General features: G+C 41.1%; 2 protein-coding genes across 5 annotated transcripts; one reads left to right on the top strand and one right to left on the bottom strand.

Annotated features, from left to right (window-relative positions):
- Nucleotides 1-167: 167 nt before the first annotated feature.
- Nucleotides 168-11,340, top strand: heca (hdc homolog, cell cycle regulator). Its single transcript, XM_078274435.1, is given in 6 exon segments — nucleotides 168-607; nucleotides 3,004-3,752; nucleotides 3,754-4,055; nucleotides 6,077-6,243; nucleotides 9,333-9,487; nucleotides 10,817-11,340. Coding segments are annotated over 6 exon segments (1,686 nt in total). The 5' UTR covers nucleotides 168-459; the 3' UTR covers nucleotides 10,982-11,340.
- mtif3 (mitochondrial translational initiation factor 3) lies at nucleotides 11,254-17,814 on the bottom strand. Of its 4 annotated transcripts, none has more exons than XM_078274436.1 (4): nucleotides 17,689-17,814; nucleotides 16,231-16,693; nucleotides 14,824-14,975; nucleotides 11,254-13,239 (listed from the first exon to the last, which is right to left on the bottom strand). In XM_078274436.1, the coding sequence occupies exons 2-4, from the start codon at nucleotides 16,688-16,690 to the stop codon at nucleotides 12,985-12,987; spliced, it is 867 nt and encodes a 288-aa protein (XP_078130562.1). In that variant the 5' UTR covers nucleotides 16,691-16,693; nucleotides 17,689-17,814; the 3' UTR covers nucleotides 11,254-12,984. The 4 variants fall into 4 exon arrangements, with proteins under 4 accessions (XP_078130562.1, XP_078130565.1, XP_078130564.1 ...); XM_078274439.1 differs by having other exon boundaries at nucleotides 16,231-16,680; XM_078274438.1 differs by having other exon boundaries at nucleotides 17,786-17,810.
- Nucleotides 17,815-19,715: the final 1,901 nt, after the last annotated feature.

The raw sequence follows: 19,715 nt of genomic DNA, 5'->3' as shown, positions 1-19,715 counted from the left end.
CTTCCATCATTGCTTGTGATGTATAAACAAAAGAAAATGATTAAGTGATTGTGTTGTTTAGTGCTAGATGTTCAACACAAGCATTTGAGGCTGTAAAGTCCAAGCGTTCTCACAGGACTTGGACGCAGCATAAATCGACGGCGAACGCGGGGGGCGGGGTCCCGAGACGTCAGGGGGTGGAAGAAAACAGCAGAGCAGGAATCAAAACAAGAGACGGACACGCCTTCGTTCTTAAAGGTTATAGCAGCTTATTCTTTTTAACTGCTTCTGTCAGAGCTGCACTAAACCCTGCCTGTCTTCCACGAGGACACCAAAAACAGCAACACAAAAAGAAAAAAAACTGCAAAAAAAAGAAGCACCACTGCAGAAATGGAGTCCACAGAAATGTCAGACAGTGGTGTTGACAGCAGCCAGCGTTGATAGAGGTCGAAAATAACACTGGCATCCGAATCCTGTACAATGCCCAACCAGAAGAACAACAGGGGAAAGAAAAGCAAACGCACTAACAGTAGCGGAGATGAGCAGGAAAATGGAGCCTGTGCGGCCGCAACAGGAGGCGCGGCCGCTGCCGCGGCGGCTGCTGCACCCAGACACGAGCGCTCAAGTGGTAAGAGAGGAAACGGACACAGATGTAGAAGTTTAGTGATGCTGCCCTCCTGCCAGGGGAATGCTCTGTGTTGTCCGTGCGACTGTGACATACATGCACTGCGACGTTACAAATTGCTCTACCCCCCCTCTACTTATTTCCACTCTGGAGAGAACACTGTGCCAAACATCGATTTAGAAATGTATCAATTTAGTGAGTTTTTGATTGTCGTCACATAAAGGTTATATTGGCCGATCACGACTCGAGGCCTTCCATTAATGGAGTGGATTTTTTTTTGCTCGTCGTTGTACAGTATATGTGAACCAGCAAGTACTCAACTGCACTGAAAATCTTGATTGTGTAACTGATTTAGCTGATTTTTAAGGGCCACTGTGGTTTGCTTAGGCGCAAGCAGATTGTGGGAGCAGCAGGCAAACAAGTTGAAATGTTGTTGAAACAGGTGTTGCTTGGTGTGTTGGATGTTAGCCGATCAGTAGAGCGCTTGTTATTTTTTCGTAATCAGTCTTTAGTCTTGTTTTAACATGTTTAGGTAGTACCCGATACGCTAGAAATCTTAAAATTGTCAGATTTATGAATGGAATTTTGCGCCTTGACCTCTTCTTGTAAATAAGGATTATCACATGTGAAAGTAGTAGGCCTACTCCTTGTTGTCAAATGCAGACTCAGCGAGTCTTAATTACACACTGAACGCATTTGAATGCCATTACATCAACGTTACTGATCGATTGTTGTGACATTTGGTGTGTAGGTTACTATGCAGACCTCAGCTGCCTTTTCTTCAAGCACACCTTGACCACACAGTATCTGGTTGTGGCCTTACTCAAGGGTAATACTTACACCTCACCGCTTGTCTGCGCACTCAAGTTCAACTTCATCCCATACAGATTTACAATAGATAGAAAAAGTTACCCTGCTTTGGCTTCTTGCACTTTTAAATGTGGTACACGTTTGTTAGTAAAAACAGAATCTCAGACCAGAACGTGTTATTGCACTCTAGATATTAGTGGTACAATATAATCTGGTTCATTTTATTACATCGTTATAAAAGTTGACTTGTTATACCTATATTGCTTTAAAAAGGTAATAAAAAATTAATCATTAAGTAATATTTTAAAGCAAAAATGCCAAACGAGAGGGTTCTCGAATATGTAGATTTGCTGTGTTTCTTGTCCTTAATTATAGTAAACTATATTATATTTGGGTTTTGGACTGTTGGTTGGTTGAACAAATCAAGCAATTTGAATATATTATTATATTGACTATATAATAATATGCTATTTTTATTTATAGACTATAAAATAAATCGATTAATCAAGAAAATAATCAGCGACAAATCTGTAGCTGCAGCTCGAAATATACGTATATTTCCTTTTCAGGACAATAAAATAAGTAAAATCAACTTCGAAAACATCTTTATGGAGCTATTGTTTATTTCTGCAAAAGCAAGATTAATTTAAAGATTCCTTCAAGCTGAACTCAGTGTAGCACTTTAGCAGTTTTATCCACTGATATGATGAATAGGGCTAAAAATGCATTGGATAGTGTCTTTTTCGCCACTGTGGTGACTTTTGAGGGAGAAAAACAAAAGCACTGACACTGTCTGTACCGGAAATGAAAGGAGGAAACTATCCCCCGCACACACACACACACACACCCACAGTGTATTATCATGAGCTACTTCTTGTAGAGACTGTGTGCCCACATTTGATTCACCGCCAGACTTCACAGTTGGCAGAGCTTGAATAGAGGCGCTCACAGCTTTGAATGGCCTAGTTGAATTTAATAAATCAATGACGATGAGGCAGCAAGGACACTCATATCTCTCTTTTAACATTTTCACCTCATGCTGTGCTGCAGAAACAATGTAACTTGTGGTGGAGAGACCGCTGTAACCTTACCGTTCTCTCAGACAAACATTTAATGTTTCTAGCTTCTCAAATGTAAGAATTTCTTTGTCTTATTTTATAGTACATTTGATTATCTTTGGGGTTTGGACATTTGAAGACATCACCTTGGCCTCTAAGAGACAGTGAGGGACATTTTTATGTATTTTCTTTATGATGATCTGTTTAATAGACCAAACAATGAATAGATTTTTCGAGAAAGAATTGGCCAAGTAATCAATATTGAAGATAATCTTTAGTTGCAGCCCTAAATTGAATACCGTTTTGCTTTGGACTAAGACAATTAGCAATTTAAAGATGCTACTTGTTTTTTTTCTCCACAATTTTATTTGTTAGACCAAATCATTAAGTGATTATTCAGAAAAGTAATTTAGTTATTATTAGATCAATGAGCCTTAAAGTCAGTAAAATTCTTAGGCTTTTTAGCTTTTGTGGGAAATTGTAATGAGAAGACAACAAAATAACTCCCTCCCCCTGTCTTCACGCATCTAGAGGTCCAGTGTGCGACCCCACTCGGCTGCAGCTTGGTCCGCCCCATCAACATGGAGAAGGACGACTACCAGCGGGTGCTCTGCAACAGCGAGCTCTGCCCTTACGGCAACTGGATGCATCTGCAGTGTTTCTACGAGTGGGAGAGCTCCATCCTCGTCCAGTTCAACTGCATCGGCCGTGCACGGTCCTGGAACGAGAAGCAGTGCCGGCAGAACATGTGGACCAAGAAGGGCTACGACCTGGCCTTCAGGTTCTGCTCCTGCCGCTGCGGCCAGGGCCATCTAAAGAAAGACACCGACTGGTATCAGGTGAAACGAGCGCAGGATGACCGCAAGAAGAAGCCATCTGAGAGGAGCATGGGCAGGAATGGGTCCAGTGGAGGGGCTGCGGGGCCCGGGGACGGGCTTTTTGAGGAGCCCAAGAGAAGCAAGCCACCAGGAGCAGCAGGAGGAGGAGGTAAACTACCCCACAGAGCCTCTAGTCAGGAGTTACCTCGGAGACAATCAATGGACCGTCAGAACTCTACAGAGAGAGGAGCAGCAGCAGCAGGAGGATTCCCTACAGGAGGTCCCTTTTCTCTAGGGCCTCCTCAGAAGTCTCCATGTGACTCCCCGGGACAGTCTCCTCCAACTGGTTTCCCTTTCTCCCCCACTGCTGTCTTCGGAGCAGCAGCTGGAGGAGCAGGATTGCGAGGTTCCCGTCAGCTGGGAGAGTTCCTCAAATCAGCCGTCCACATGGACCCGCAGAGGAAAACACCTGCTGGTCGGGGGAGCTCTCGGTAGAGGCGGCGGCTGCTCGATGGGAGCCTCCGGCGGTGGAGCTCACCTCGACCCCGGGTCTGTAATCCCCCTGCCGCTATCCTTCGCCCTCCCGCTCCACCCCCGGCTCACCTCCGGCAATGTGGGTGACGGCGTCCACTCTCACCCAGTGCAGTTCCTGAGGAGGCTGGACCTCTCGGAGCTCCTCACCCATGTCCCTCGACATAAACTCAACACCTACCACGTCCGCATGGAGGACGATGCCCAGGCAGGCCAGGGAGAAGAGCTGCGCAGGTACACTGTAAAACATGTTTCCCCTCGGCCTGAATATGTGAGTTCATTGAACCTCAGTTAAATAATTAGTTCAAAGTTGTCTTATGAGTTTTGAAAATGTAAAACTAGCTGAATTAAGTGTTGAAAACAAGTTTGAGATACTTCATCTATTAAGTCGAATCAACAAATGTTCATTCAACTGAGAAAATGTACGGACAGACTTGCTTTCATTTTACATTTTCTTAGTTTGAAAGTCAGTTTTTCATCAGCTGTCATTAGAAACTTTATCTAATGAGTTGAGTTCAACTCATCATTTCAAGCCAAAAGACTTCATTTGGTTAGAAAATAGAACAAGTGCTGATCACAAGGTGACATATTTTAAATAGCTTGTTTTGTCTAACCAACAGTTCAAAACAACTCATGATAATATGTTCTGAATTGGTCTTAAAATAAAAAGTAGAAAGTTCACTGTAAATTAAATTAACTTCAGTTGATTAGTTGATTCCAAAACATTGTATGAGGTTTTACAGCGCAGGGCCTCTTCATTTGATTTGGTATGCTTGTTTAAAAAGATGATTCTAATAAGAAATTGATTGTTTTATTGCCTTTGTTAAGTGGTTTAACTGTAGCTTATAGTTAACGTGTTATTATAAAACCAGATCTGCCTGCTTCTCAGCCCTTTTGCTCAGTCACGTTAATTGTCAAATCATAAATACATGCCTCTGACCATGTAACATGAATTTGAATATTAGTGATTTAACACATTTTTTTGTTACATTATTATTACATTATTCTTGTCGGAAAGCAGACAAACTTCTTCGACACACAAGTTAAGTAAAAAAACAAAACAGAACAAAAAGTGATGGATGCTTAAGTTTTTCTGAATCCTCAATTGCTTAAATTAAAAGGTGAGGCAAGACAAGTTTATTCATAATTCACCTTTCAGCAACAAGTCAATTAAATCCTTTTTTATCTATGTGAAGTTCATATCCATGCCAGCACTCATATTCATGGTGGCTTTGATGTTGCAAAAGGCCAGCCAGCATAGTGGGATGAACTTAGACAGTGTTTATGCGTGACAGTATTTCCCCTCACTATTTGTTATACGCAATTGTAGAGAATAGGAGAAACGTAGCTGTGAATACTTCACTTGGGAAAGTTTGGTCGACTTTTTAAATCAAATCAATACGTAATAAAATAAACCTCAATAATTAGGAGAGTAAATAATGGACTTACATTTGCCTGGTGGAAACAAACAGGACTCCAAATGAATGCTAATGTTTCTCCTCATCTGCTGGATGTGTAATAGGCAACCACAGCATTAATTGTAAACCATCATAAGATGCTAAATCTATCCACTGAAAAGTAGGTGTTTTTTTTCCCAAATGGTCATGTTGGAATAATTTGTCTCACTAGACATAAAAACTATAAATACAAAGATACATTTTCAGGCATAGGCTTGCCTGGAAATCCAGACCCACATCCGAAATATTAAGGGTCTGGCATTGAGTAATGAAAATGGCCCAACTCGAGGGGCGGCACCAAGCATGCATTTGGAAAATCTTACTGCACGCAATTGGATAACACTACTTCCAATCACAACAATACACGGGGTGACGTATCCAGAGCCCCATATGCTTAGCTACCAGCGGAGCTAACGGGTAGATTAAACTGTCGTCATCTGTTAAGCTCGCCTCTGGTTCGCCTATATCAGATACACTGATGTGATTGGTGCAGCATGGCTACAAGGGCATAGTTAATGAGCATCCTTACTCAATGCCAGAGTGACTCGCTGAGCAAATGAATTGACATTTATTGGCATTAGTGAGCTGTGGTCCATCATGTTAGAGGCACACAAGTTATTAGTTTTATAATGTCAGTAGTATCAGCCTAGAAAATTACTCCCGGGTTAATTCTATAGATTTAGTACAACTTCACTTGTTTATAAAGTCAACTCTGAACTCTGTGTGTATAAGATAAAAGCAGCATTTCAGGGGTTATGCCGGCTTGCTGAAGTTGTTTTTGTCCATGTTGTCCTGTAGGTTTATCCTGTCAGCCCTCAGTGCGAGCCAGAGAAACATGGTCAACTGTGCGCTGTGCCACAGAGCGCTGCCTGTGTTTGAACAGTTTCCTTTGGTGGACGGGACCCTGTTTCTCAGCCCTTCACGCCACGACGAGATTGAGTATGACGTCCCATGCCACCTTCAAGGTCAGACTTTGTTTCAAGATCATGGCGTGGGACACAAATACTAAGTGTATGGAGTTGACATAGCTCAGAATAGTGCAAATAATTTCAACATTTGATTCACAAATTTAAAAAACATATTGAAAAATAAGAGTTCAAACCTCTTGCTTAAAGAGTAACTACCGTTTTTTTCAACCTGGACCCTATTTTCCTATGTTTTTGTGTCTAAGTGACTGATGGGAACAATCATCTTTGACATTGGTCCAGTATTAAGCGAGATCGCTGCAGTCAGCAGCGGCGAAACAAGCTACAATGTAAGTTAATAGGGCAGTTGTCCAGCTTGTATTTACCTTCACAAAAGTGCTCGTTTTGCCGCTGACAGGCTCAGATTAATATTATAAGTGTCTGACAACATCATGGAAAGGAATTCTAAGGAGGTTCTACCTTTCTGTTAAAGAGTAAGATCCTTTTTTTAAACATAAAAACATCCGCTAAATCGCATTCGCTAAACTTACCAGACTCCATGTAAATAAACAGTTTAGCATCGTAAAATACACTTCATTCAAAGTCGACAGAAACAAAATAAAACTATGAAAAGTCGTCTTTCCACTTTTCCAACCATCACAATTCTAGTTTTGGTTGAAATAAACACATAGTTTACCGATTTACATGTGAAAATACGTTGGCTGTATACACGCTAAAAGTCTGGTGGGTTTAGCGCTAGCGACTTCAGAGCTGTTTCTGGTTAAACAAAAAAGGTCTCAAAGAGGGTTTTAAAGGTCTCTCTCTTAAGGGATCCTTTCCATAATGTTGTCAGACACATAGAATATCTGAGCCTGTCAGTGGTGAAGGTAAATACAAGCTGGACAATTGCCCTATTAACTTTGTAACCTGTTTCGCCGCTGCTGACTGCAGCGTTCTTGCTTAATACTGGACCAATGTCAAAGATTGTTGTTCCCAGGTTGAAAAAAAAAAAAGGTAATTACCCTTTAAGTTACACATTTTCCTTTGTCCCACAGTAATGCTGTCATCTAATATATTTTTCTACAAAAAAAGCAAGAGCTTGGAATAACCTTATAAAACAAAGAAATGTCTGTTTGAAGATATTCATAAATCTTCACTTACAAGTTAATATTTTTATTAGACATGTTAGCAGTGTGGCTCTGTGGATGATAACAGGATAAAAGGTCAGTTGGTCCACCACTTTGATCGAGACTGAAATATCTCAACAACTATTTGATGAATTGACATGAAATTATGTTGGAGGATGAATCCTACTGACTTTGGTGATCCTCTGACTTTTCCTCTAGCGCCACTATGAGGTTGACATTTTAGTTTTTTAATGTAGTTTCTTCACTTCTATTTGGATGGATTCAGTGGCGTAACTTTGGGTTCAACATTGGTGGGGTTGAGATCACCACTTTTGAACAAAATTGAAATTTTGAGCATCAAACTCTTCATTGCCTGCATTCTGGTGAACTTTTCTGCAACAATCTGTGCCTTTTCTGCATCAATGTATGGTGCAAATGTCCTTATTTATGTAAAGAAAATTATAATAGGTTTTGGGGGGTGTGGGGTGCACTGGCCAGTTTTGATTATTGGGGGTTGTAACCCCCTCTTCCCCCCTGTATATTACGCCTATGGATGGATTGCTTTAAAATTAGGTGCAGACATTCGTACTCTGTTTTTAGAGATAATCAGCAGATGTTAGCATGCTAACAGGCTAAAGAAAATGAACATGGTAAACATTATACCTGCCAAACATCAGCGTGTAAGCTTTGTTATTGGAAGCATGTTAGCATGCTGACGTTAGCGTTAAGACTGAAGCACCACTGTGCCTAAGTACAACAAGCTCTATATCATATCAAGCTCTGGATCTGCAGGACATCAGGATTGCTTCTAATCAGGAAAAAATGAACATATTTAGTGTTTACATGAATTGCAACCATTAATATGTTATTCTGCTCAATTATATATTCACTTTCTATTTAAAAAGTCCAAGCTTTCCTTTCTATAAAGACAGGTTATGGTTATGGTTAATCCATCAATAAGCCTGATCCAAACTGTGTATACAGACATAAAAGGTTTTCTGCTGGCTTCTGCACAGTCCAACATGAATGTGAATTAGCACGATGGCCGCATGAAGCCTCTTTGATGTGCTGGCCCACAAGCTTTGATGTGTATGGTGCTTGATACGCATCAGCATGAAAGGATTATTTATTCTGTTTTGCATGCTTTTGTGTGGCAGGCAGAATATAAATGTTGGTGAAAGAGAAACAGTTGAATCATGCTGTACAGTTAAAAAGCAAGATTTAGTGGCCGGTTTGCTCAGTTGGTAGATCGGGCGCACATGTGCAGAGGTTTATTCCTCGACGCAGAAGGTCCAGGGTACGAATCCGACCTGTGACGGTTTTCCTGCATGTCTTCCCCCCCCTCGCTCCCCTTTCATATCTCAGCTTTCCTGTCCAATAAAGGCAGAAATGCTAAAAAATATATATATATTTTTTTTTTAAAAAGCGAGGTTTGATTAAAATCAGTGTTTTGTCAGTTTGTTTAGCCAACGGTAGTTAACAGTTAAGGCTTTTTTTGTCTTAAGAGGGTAAAGCAAGTGTACAGGGACTTATTTTAAAACACAAGTTCACAGAAAACACACCAACAACAGGATGCATTCATGTTTATAGTGTGATTTGGATGGTAAACTGCATTGTTTTTGCTCCATAGCTTCAGGTTTAGGTTTAAAGGTCTACTTGGATAGCATAGATTTAAAAATAACACGCCTAATTACAATTATTTGTGACTATTTTCCCAATTTTCTTTTGTGTGGCAATCACACAGAAGTTGTACAGTGCTGGGAATGTTTCAGTTTGGTTCATGCCAGGCTGTCCTTTTACGAAATGACATGACTATGACTGATAATCAGTCGTAGTCAACTTTTATGTGTGGACAGGCTTGCTTACTATCCAGTAGCTCAATCCCCCAGGCTGCTCTGGTCTGACAGCATGATAATGAGCCAAGGATGCAATCAGAAGTTTCCCTGGCTGATTAACAAACAAACTGACTGACTTGTTATTTAGTGAATGTAATACCTAACTATATTTCTTTATTTCTAACAGGCAGGTTAATGCACCTCTACGCCATATGTGTGGACTGTCTAGAAGGCGTCCACAAGATTGTCTGCATCAAGTGCAAGTCACGCTGGGACGGGAGCTGGCACCAACTGGGCACCATGTACACCTACGATATACTGGCTGCTTCACCGTGCTGCCAGGTAGGAACAGATTTTTCTGACTACCATGACACATACTGTATATTCCTCTAAATCAGCAGTGAAATCAAACAGTGGTGCTTTCCAATGTTCTTGTCATTCTGTTACTCGCCACAGTTAGATCTGCACTAATCAGTTTTATATTAACAATGGGTCAAATTACTATGTCTGTGTGAGAGGTGTCAAACCAACAACCCAAACTCTGCAGTTCATCTTAGCTCCATGGAACATTTTAGTGTGCATTTAGCAGCTAAAGAGACAGAACCCTTAAGAGTTGTTAGAGGCCAAAAAGAGAGCCAGAAGAGAGTGAATATTGGAATCTTGCTGCATTCCATTTACCACTGAAGTTGGAGGTCGAAACTGGGATTGACGTCACACCATAGTTGCCTTCCAGTTAAAAGTCAGAAAAATAGGGGTAGGGAGCCTCTAGCCAGGTTAGCCATTGCTAGCATTACCAGTTGATAGCAATGCATTTTGCGTGTGCAAAAACTGTAGCAACATGTCCACAGATAGATGATGGACAGTACTGTGTGTACGACTGATTTAACGAGACACATATGAGACAAAAGTGCTAACAGACAGTATATCCACACAGCTGTCACTACTGTTGATGCTCGGAGCAGCCATGTTGGATTGTGATGTTGGGATGGGTGAGGTTCTCCCGACTTTCCAAGTCGGAAATCTTGGACTTGTCCAATTGACATTTTCGACTTTTCAGTCCAACTGGAACGTATCATTACATATATCAGGAAACACGACCCCAAATAAATGCTAATGGTGCTCCGTATGCTGAATGTATAAGGAACCAGCTTTTTGCTAACAAGCTCGCCATATGAACTCAAAACCTCATAAATTATAGATGCTACTGAAACAGAAGACAGTCAGCAACATTCTCTGTCTTGCTTTTAGTTTTAACTTCTCACTTTCTTTGGCTTGAGCCAATGAATTTAAAGTTGGTAAATGCTACAGGTTACGTTTGAACTTAAGAACAGCTGGTGCAACCCGGGTCCAGGGTCATTGCTGTTTTACCAGTGTAGTGTTATTGAACACTGTGAGATGCAGTTGAAAGTGAGTGGACCTTTGAGTTAACCATCTTCTGAATTTCCATGCTTGAATCTTGCGCAGCTTTAATTCAGAATCAGAAAGCAGTTTATTGCCACAGTAGTGGAACTACATGGAATTTGCCGTGGTGATTGGGCGCAAAAATACAAGCAAACATATTAAACATTAATAAGCATAAACAATAAATGCCGAAACAAAGACAAATATGCACAAAATAGTTGTTATTCAATGTCCTGTGAACTGACCTGCGTCCTTCCTGTGTGTCTGCAGGCTCGCCTCAACTGTAAGCACTGCGGGAAGCCAGTGGTGGACGTCCGAGTCGGGATGCAGTATTTCTCTGAGTACAGCAACGTCCAGCAGTGCCCTCACTGCGGCAACCTGGACTATCACTTTGTTAAACCTTTCTCCTCCTACAAAGTACTCGAAGCTTATTGACAAATGCTGTTCATGCAGGCTAGCTAAGCTGCTATTGTTCTCAATTGTTTTCTAACACAATCTAGGAAAGATTTTATTTTTTTGTGCCATAAGGTAATTTTGTTTTCTCTCTTTTGGTTTCTTTTGTAAGTATAGGAAAAAGTATGATTCTAGTTAAAAAAAATGTAAATATAAGTTCCAAGACAGTATATCTCTGCTGTTAGAGAAAGGTGTAGATAAAGTGTGGAACTGACACATCAGTCAAGCATACACATTTATCTGTGACAAGTGAATGTATCTGTATGCCAAAATTTGCTTTTATTTTAATTTTCTATCAAAAACATAAAGATGAGTCTCAAATAAAGCAGAGAAAGATATGAGTTGGTGTTGGTTTGATATCTTCATCCCATCAAAAACCTTCCTCCCTGCAATTTTGACATATTGTGAAAAATTCTCATCAGGCTTATATTATTGAAGTGCTCACACAGATCGGCAACTTTTATTACTTGATCATCATCCCTTAGCTGGTCTTAAATGGTCACAAGTAGGTGGACAAAAAAAAATCCACATCTCCTATGTGGTCAACCTGTTCATAGTATACTGCTAGGGTCATAAGTATATGTATTTGGGTAAAAAAAAAAATCCAATGTATTCATCACATTTGGGGTTAAAAAAATCTGATCACATTGTCCCATGTAGGGACACACCTCCCATTTTATCACAAGCATCTGGTCCACACAGGTTACATCTACAGACGGGAAAGTCTATATCAACGATGTCTCATTTTCGGGATTGGTCCGCGGCCGCTGGAAATTCCGCCGGATGTCCCTCATTTTGGCCGAATGACCGTCACCTTCCACTTTCTTTGTGTTGGCATTTTAAACTCCGGTGGATTTCTGAGGACTATGGTTAACTGCTCCTCAGATCTCTGCAGGGTAAATCCAGACAGTTAGCTAGACCATCTGTCCAATCTGATTTTTATGATGTACGACTAAAACAACTTTTGAACGTTCACATGTTCCACCAAAACAAGTTCCTTCCCGAGGTTATTTTGCAGCGGCATAGTGGCTGCGTCCGGCCCTTGGCGCCACCCATGACGATTGTGATTAGTTTAAAGAAATGCCAATAAACCAGAGCACGTTTTTTCTCCCATCCCGGAATGCTGTGTGGACTATCCAGACCCTCCTCCGCTGTGGAGGAAGGTCTGGCAATGCCAGACTACAGGCAGGACAAATTAAAGCAAAAAGCTGAATGATTAGAGAAACCTAACAAATGCAGATGCTTCCATACAGAAGTACTGCATCATATAATGAAGCAGTTAATTTTTCTCACATACTGTGCGACATGTAAAAAAGTCTGTTAAGGCCCAGTGGACTTCAATTTTGGATCATGATGTCTGAGTGACTTTATTCTAAATGATGAAACATTTATATGGTCTCTTTCCTCCACTAGAAGTCCACGCATTTGGAGAATCTGTAAAGGAGCTTTGAAACTTGTTGAGGTTCGTGGTGGCCCAACACCTCACTAGGTCCTCACAAGTACAGTACTACAAGATTGTGTGCTTTTGTGTTTTTAGTGGAGATGACAGGAAATATGGCACCCGACGGGTACGCGTTTTCAAGAATGAAACCTGTGAATGATGAACTGCGCTTATAAATAAATTTCAGTGTTTAGGTAACTATAAAGTACAAGTAAAAGCCTAATGCAACAAGCTGACCAGTTAGCAGATTATTGGCTGTGATATGTTTTAGTACAGATGTAGCAGAAGTGAATACATTCATTAAAAAAACACTGCACATGCACAACGTTTTGGGACTAGTGTATCTCTGCCACCGTTGAATCTTTCAGAGGACTAATGGTAAGTCCATTTCGCTGGATGCATCATTATTATACACCAAGCTTTATTAAATACCTACACACAATACACTACGAGTTGAGTCTGATGAGGTATTTTACACCAAAATGTGAGATTTTAGCAACAGGCTTCAATTCGTTTTTTATGAGAATGTTTTATTTCCATCGGATCACTGCTGTATAGACCCTTTTGTTGTGTCCGAGTTACTAACAGGAGGGATGGGTGTTTTGCTCTCCGTGGCGTTCGAACTCGAGTCGTCGGACTGCAAAGCTGCGGCCATGTTCTTCCCTTTTTGTGACCGTTCCTTTGCTGAAGGTGGTCGGAGGATGCACACGGCTGCTTGACCGTCACGTATGACTTTTGGCTTAGAAACAAATCCCACCATCACCTCCATTTGTTGCACTATCTGCTCCAGAGTTGTGTCCTGTGGGAAAAAAAAGAAAAAGAAAAACTTGTTTTAGGACATTTTTTGGGGGGGGGGGGTACATGCCTAATGTGTGACCATGAAAAGATATTTGTACAATTGCCCCCTCATCCTCTTTGCCATTAAGGTAAAAGTCAACAGTGCTGTTTGGGAAAATGGCATCAAGGGAAGGGGAGGATTAGATTAACAGTTACAAACCTCACCCACTAGATGTAACATACAAATGTGTCATAACATGTTACACAGCATGAAAATACAAGTGTGAGTTCATTCCATATTACAGCCTGCACAACACTGGAGGCAAATTCTGATTTGATATTTGAAAGTTTTGAAAAAAGTCTAAGCATGTCAAGTCTAATATTTTTTTTCTAACACAGGTTTTTTTTTTTTTTTTATTTGGTTATTTTTGGTTATAGAATAGTGAATACCAACTTCCCAGTAGTCTCTGATGGACAAACTATTTAATGTGGACACATTTCTGTACTGCAATTTTATTTGTAAATTTCTGGCAGACATACATATCACGCATGCAGATGTTTCATTTGGGAATGCACAAGTCTAATGCACATACACCGTTTTGAACCTGTTTCAGGTGCAGTGGACGGAGTGGACAACAGAAAGTGTCATGTTGTCTGTCGTGAATAGTTCTACTAACAGACCTACAAAAGGATTATTTTTATAACAATACAAATGGTCAAAGAATGTCATGTAGATTTTATTCGGTCAACATTGTTTATAAGTGCGATACATTTTTGTATCCACGTCTGCTGCATAACCAGACGTATTTTGTTACACTAATACTGAGTTGAATAACAATTGAATTTGCTGTTTATACTAATTTGTGAGTGTTTAGTCTATATCGACAGCATTTCATTTCCGGGACTGTTTAGGTGCTGCCTGAAATTCCGCCAGATGTCCTTCATTTCGGCTGGATGTCCGTCACCTTCCGCTTTTTTTGTGTTGGCATTTTAAACTATGGTTAACTAACTGCTCCTCAGATCTCTGCAGGGTAAATCCAGACAGCTAGCTAGACTATCTGTCCAATCTGAGTTTTCTGTTGCACGACTAAAACAACTTTTGAACGTACACGTGTTCCACCAAAACAAGTTCCGTAGTGCATAGCACCGCCCATGACGATTGTGATTGGTTTAAAGAAATGCCAATAAACCAGAGCACTTTTTTCTCCTGTCCCGGAATTCTGTGTGGACTAGCCAGACCCTCCTCCGCAGCACTGTACAGGAAGGTCTGGCAATGCGAGACTAGTGAGTGTTTTTTGGGCATTTTAGGCCTTTATTTATATAGGACAGCTGAAGACATGAAAGGGGAGAGAGAGGGGGAATGACATGCAGCAAAGGGCCGCAGGGCGGAGTCAAACCTGCGGCCGCTGCGTCGAGGAGTAAACCTCTACATATGAGCGTGCGCTCTACCAGGTGAGCCATCCAGGCGCCCAACTAGTGAGTGTTCTACTGTAGGTGCACCGGTGTCCTTGGGGTGAAGGTGCTGACCATGCTGACCCCCCCTCATTTTCTGTTATCTCTCTACTGTCACTATTTCATAAAGACAAAAAAAGGGGTTTATTCTCACCAGGTTGACTGCAGGTCTGCCACGTCCTGATCGCAAAGTAATTCTAACATGGTTCTTCTTCTCCAGCCAACTCTCCACTTGTTTCATCTTGGTTGAGAGATCATGAGCGGCGATGCCGAATGAAAAGGTGAGCTCCTTCACCTGCACGGGGGCTGTGGAGAGAACACATACGTTTACATTTTTTACTGTAAGATCTGTTGAACACTGATGTTACTGAGATTATCAGGTCGCAAGGTAATGACTTACTTCACATCCACTTAGATCCTTGTTAGGGCTGTCAAACGATACATTTTTTAATCGCGATTAATCGCTGAATTTCTATAGTTATTCGCGATTAATCGCATATTTATCACGATTAAAATTCTATTATTTTGAATTTCAGAACAGTTTTTAAGTACATATTAACAATCGAAAGCAATTCCTACCAGTGTATCTTGATTGGGAATCAAATTAATGCAAAGAAAGTTACTTTATGAACTTGATTTTAAGATTTGTAATTATTTATTTACTGTGTAAACAAAAGACAAATGTGTGAATCTGTCATTATTGCACAATTCCTCCGAGTACCTAACTAAAACACTAAATATCCCTATCCTTACTAGAGTCAACATAATGTTTAGTAACTCCTAAATAATGTTGATTACTCACTGAAGTCCAGTGACCGGTTAATGAGACAGTGTTACAGCACCTTGCAGCAGTTCCACTGTGGCTGCTTTCTCCATGTCATACAGGCTGTGTGTGGGGCTGCTGTCCCCCTCGACGGCAATGAGACAGGTCAGAACATGCCAACCGTAGTACGTCTTTAAAACCCGAGTCCTCTACGATGCTGACAGGTCTGCAGTTAGTTGCCACCCGTTTCGCAAGAGCTGTAGTCATTTTTTGGGATTTGGTTTCATCCACAGGTCGGCAAGTAGCACTCTCCAAAATACTGCATTGCCTGAGTGGGTAGCATGCTAGCGGGTAGCATCACGTTAACTGTACTACTATGCTTAGCTCCGTAGGTGGTAGCTCAAGCTTGACGTGCTTCGGTGATATTTTAATTCGGCTTTACACAATGTGCATATGGCTTTCGACTTGTCTACGAGCCGTCCGGGAGTTTTGGAAAATAAAAAGCTCCATTTAGAGCCTGCAACAGCAGGATGTGTTACGAGGAAGTGGCAGCTTGATGATAAGTAACAGTGCTGCAAAGGGTCAAAATAGTAGCCTGTTAGGCACGACGCAAAGCCAAGTGAAGTGTAAAATAAATTAACGCGTTATGCTCGGCCCTTAATCGCATCGCGATTAATGCGTTAATGCTGACAGCCCTAGTTTTGTTAGACAGCCCTTAGTTTTGATCCTGACCCCCAGGCTGGGAACCAATGTGTAACACTAAAGGTCTGATTGGGTCCCTGCCAGGACATCACATACCTGCTTTTGCTTTCTGCTTCTCCCGCAGTTTCAGCTGCTCTTCATGGATCTGTTTGCCGCTCATCAGCCGGTAGACGGGAGGATCTTTGCGTTCACTAAGCAGCACCAATTTGAGACCCTGCTCGTCCATGACTCTGATCACATCTGTGCGGTGCATGGTGCCCAGGTTCTCGCCTGTCTCACTTATCACTTGTATCTCACGCTGCGGGATCTTACGGCCGACTGTGCTGATTGTGGCATGACCTCGGGGATCTTGCTTTTTTTTCTTTGGAGCGGCAGTCTGTTCTGTGTCGTCTCCAGCAGTGGAGAATGGAGACAATCTCCAGGAGGAAGCAATGATGTTGGCTCTTTCACTGCATATGGTGAATCTTGATGCTGGTGTCCAGTAGCCACACCTGCTGCCACCACACACAGCTCTCACTGTATGGCTCAGCATCCACCTCACACAACCTGCAGACATATCCTAGATATAAAAAAAAAAAAGAAAAAAGACAGGGGACAACTGAGCTGCCTAATATGGTTAGGTGAAACAGCATACATCCAGAAAAGGCCACAATTGAGAACGAAATGCATATTATATGTCTGTATATGACTGATAAAAATTTATTTCCTTAAGTTCTCTCTTGCCTCTGTAGGTAATGTGAGTAATGTCTTGCAAGCCCATGTGGGTTAGGCACCTTTGGGTGTACTGTATGACACTAATATTCAGTCATATATCATCTGACTCTACAGGTTAGGCAGACCCGATATCGCAAAATTATGTAATGGATGTTATGTTCATTTTCATCTCTGCATCATTAGTAGCATCTCGTTTGAAACGTATAAACACAATCCATCGACAGCCAGACAGTTGTGTAAGTATTTTCCCTGTTTCTTCAGCATCCCGCCAGGCCAGCCTCCTTTAAAACATAGGTCAATTACAGTTTGCCTTCCTTATCTGTCACCGCACACAGCACACACATCACAAATAAGACATGTTTCTAACCGTCAGGGTCCACTGTGTCCCTGGCATTCTGACAAGGAAAGTGACAAACGTCTGCAGGTAAAACACTCTTGACGGCAGTGCCCAATGCAAGCAGATTGTAAAAGCTAACATTTAATTAAATGTTCAGTGAAGTTATGCCGAACTGACCAGCAAAACTCAATAATTCACAACATGCCTAGCGATAAATGCATTGTGTTGCACTGGGTGTGGAATTAACCTGTACACATTAAACTGTAAGATTTGAAATGGGAGTCTGGCGTTGACCGAGAGAGACGGTTACAGCTATATCTTGACTGAGTTTTAGTGTAGACCCCACGTTGTGAAAACAATGTCATTTGAATTAATAAACTATCGGCCTCTTTAAACAAGTTGTCCTAGATTATTACATTGTTCTCCAATTACACACACAGGAAGTCCCTGGGTTTAAAACATGAATGCAGGCACAAATGATCAAATCAGAGATACACACTAACCTCGCCAGTAAATAACTTCCCTAAATGTATCTTCTGTAGTTGTTCTGTTTACTCACTATACATCAATATTCCCACTATCTCAGGGTGACTGTTGTACCTTCTTCCGCCATGTACTTCTTCATTTAATTTGAGTCAGAACAGATGCAGCAAAACCACGACGCTGCCCTCTTCTGGACAAACAAGGACACGTCGTTTCTCCATTAAAGGGAAGTTCACCCAAATTACAAAGGGATAGCTGTTTTTCACAGCAAGACATTTTGACTTGTCATAGTAGGAAAAGCACAGGTGTATTCAAAACTATTAATGATGGCTGCATTCCACTTAGGAGAGGCCCTGGTATTGTGCATGCTGACTCACTGAAAGAGCTTACTGGGACACTTGATGGAATTGAGCCATCGTTAAGGTTATCAATTTCAGCTGTGATTTTCCTACTATGACAAGTTAAAATGTCTGCTGTGAAAAAGGTCTATACCATGTAGTTACGTTCTAGTTTATTAGCCTAAATGTCTGTCTATTAGACTTCTGTCTCCATTCTAATACAATGGAGGCGAAAGTAATTTAAGTGGCTAGTAGCTGTAGCATTTATTGCCAAGTAAGTAACACTTACAAGGAATTTGCCTTGGTGGTTGGTGCATACATAACAAACAAACAAACAAACAAACAAACAAACAAACATATTGAACATTAATATGAAATAAACAATAAATACAGAAACAAATATATACAAAATAGCTGTTTAACATAAGATAAAAGAGGCTGAATGGATTAAGTGCAGAATGTGCTAAATATATCCTAGTATGTCGATGGGCAGGTGCATAGTCCAGGATGAGAGTGGTATCGTGGCTTCTCCTCTAACTAACTACGAACTAACTACTCCTCTAAGCGTTATTATGCAAAATGTTGAACTTTTCCTTAAAAGTAATGAAGCATGATAGGGACTAAGCTGGATGGTTTCTTTTATTTCCTGTGGTCATTATAGAGAAATATTGTTTGTTTTTGTTTTTTCCTATGGAAGTTAGAAGTAAGTTATTTAAATGATCATATATGTTTCTTTTGTTAAATGAAAGGCATATGTAGACGGCTGCAGAAAAGCATGTACATAAGCCATGCAACAACAACACAATATTCTACATTAGACAGGAATTCCCATTTAAAAAAAACTTTATTTCTTGTATTTCTCTTACAGATTGATGCTATAAATACCCCCAATACATTTGTCAGCTCCAGCTCTGTTGGAAATATTAGAAACACATGAATTAATGTCAATAGCTGTTTTTGGCACGGGAGAAGCGGGAAGCTGCCCGGGGCGGCATTTTTTCATGGGGGGCAGCCATGAATGTATGGGCGCCACGAGCACTTAAAAAAAAACGTGTGAGGAATTGGCAAATTGGCGCCCCTGCTTGCTGAGAAGGTACCGAGTACAGAGAAGCTGTGTGAGAAGGGGAAAGGGGAGGGGGGAGCCTCCTTGCTTATCACTTTTATGCATGATAAGAATCTATCGGAGATCTACCCCAACTTTTGGACTGCTCTCAGGATTGCACTTACTCTGCCAGTCACTGTGGCTCAAGCAGAGAGGAACTTTTCAAAACTAAAGTTGATCAAGTCATACCTGAGGTCAACCATGTCCCAGGAACAGCTCACTGGCCTTTCCGTCAGTATCAATCATTCAGTAGAGGAGTAGATTTCATACGATGACATAATTGATTATTTTGCATCAAGGAAGGCCAGCAAAGTAGCCTGGTTGACACCAGACCCTTCTCAGTAGTAACTGGTCAGGTTTTAGTTGAAGGGGGTCTAGCCCTGGGTGTAACTCAATGTAGAACCGCCATTGATTAATGTGGAATGTAAGGTCAAACTTCCTCATGATCCTTGTCTGAAAAAGGATTAGGTATTCTTGAGGAGGTTTTTGTCAAAGGTTATTTGGCACTGGTACTAAGCAGAAAATGTTGTTCACACAAGAAGAACACAACAACCACCATTCATTCCTCGAATTTGATTACAGACATCATTCCTGGAACTTCATCCAA

Source organism: Sander vitreus, chromosome 18, assembly GCF_031162955.1.
Source record: "Sander vitreus isolate 19-12246 chromosome 18, sanVit1, whole genome shotgun sequence".
NCBI lineage: Eukaryota > Metazoa > Chordata > Actinopteri > Perciformes > Percidae > Sander > Sander vitreus.
Note: the sequence above shows the minus strand (reverse complement) of the source record. Positions and strands in the feature narration are given on the sequence as shown.

What these genes read in the sequence shown, in the direction of transcription:
- mtif3 (XM_078274436.1), bottom strand. Translation starts at nt 16,690, where the DNA reads ATGTCTGCAGGTTGTGTGAGGTGGATGCTGAGCCATACAGTGAGAGCT. An exon ending in GAAGCAGAAAGCAAAAGCAG is followed by an intron (nt 14,976 to 16,230) that starts GTATGTGATGTC and finishes TTCTCTCCACAG; the next exon opens with CCCCCGTGCAGGTGAAGGAG. An exon ending in GCAGACCTGCAGTCAACCTG is followed by an intron (nt 13,240 to 14,823) that starts GTGAGAATAAAC and finishes TTTTTCCCACAG; the next exon opens with GACACAACTCTGGAGCAGAT.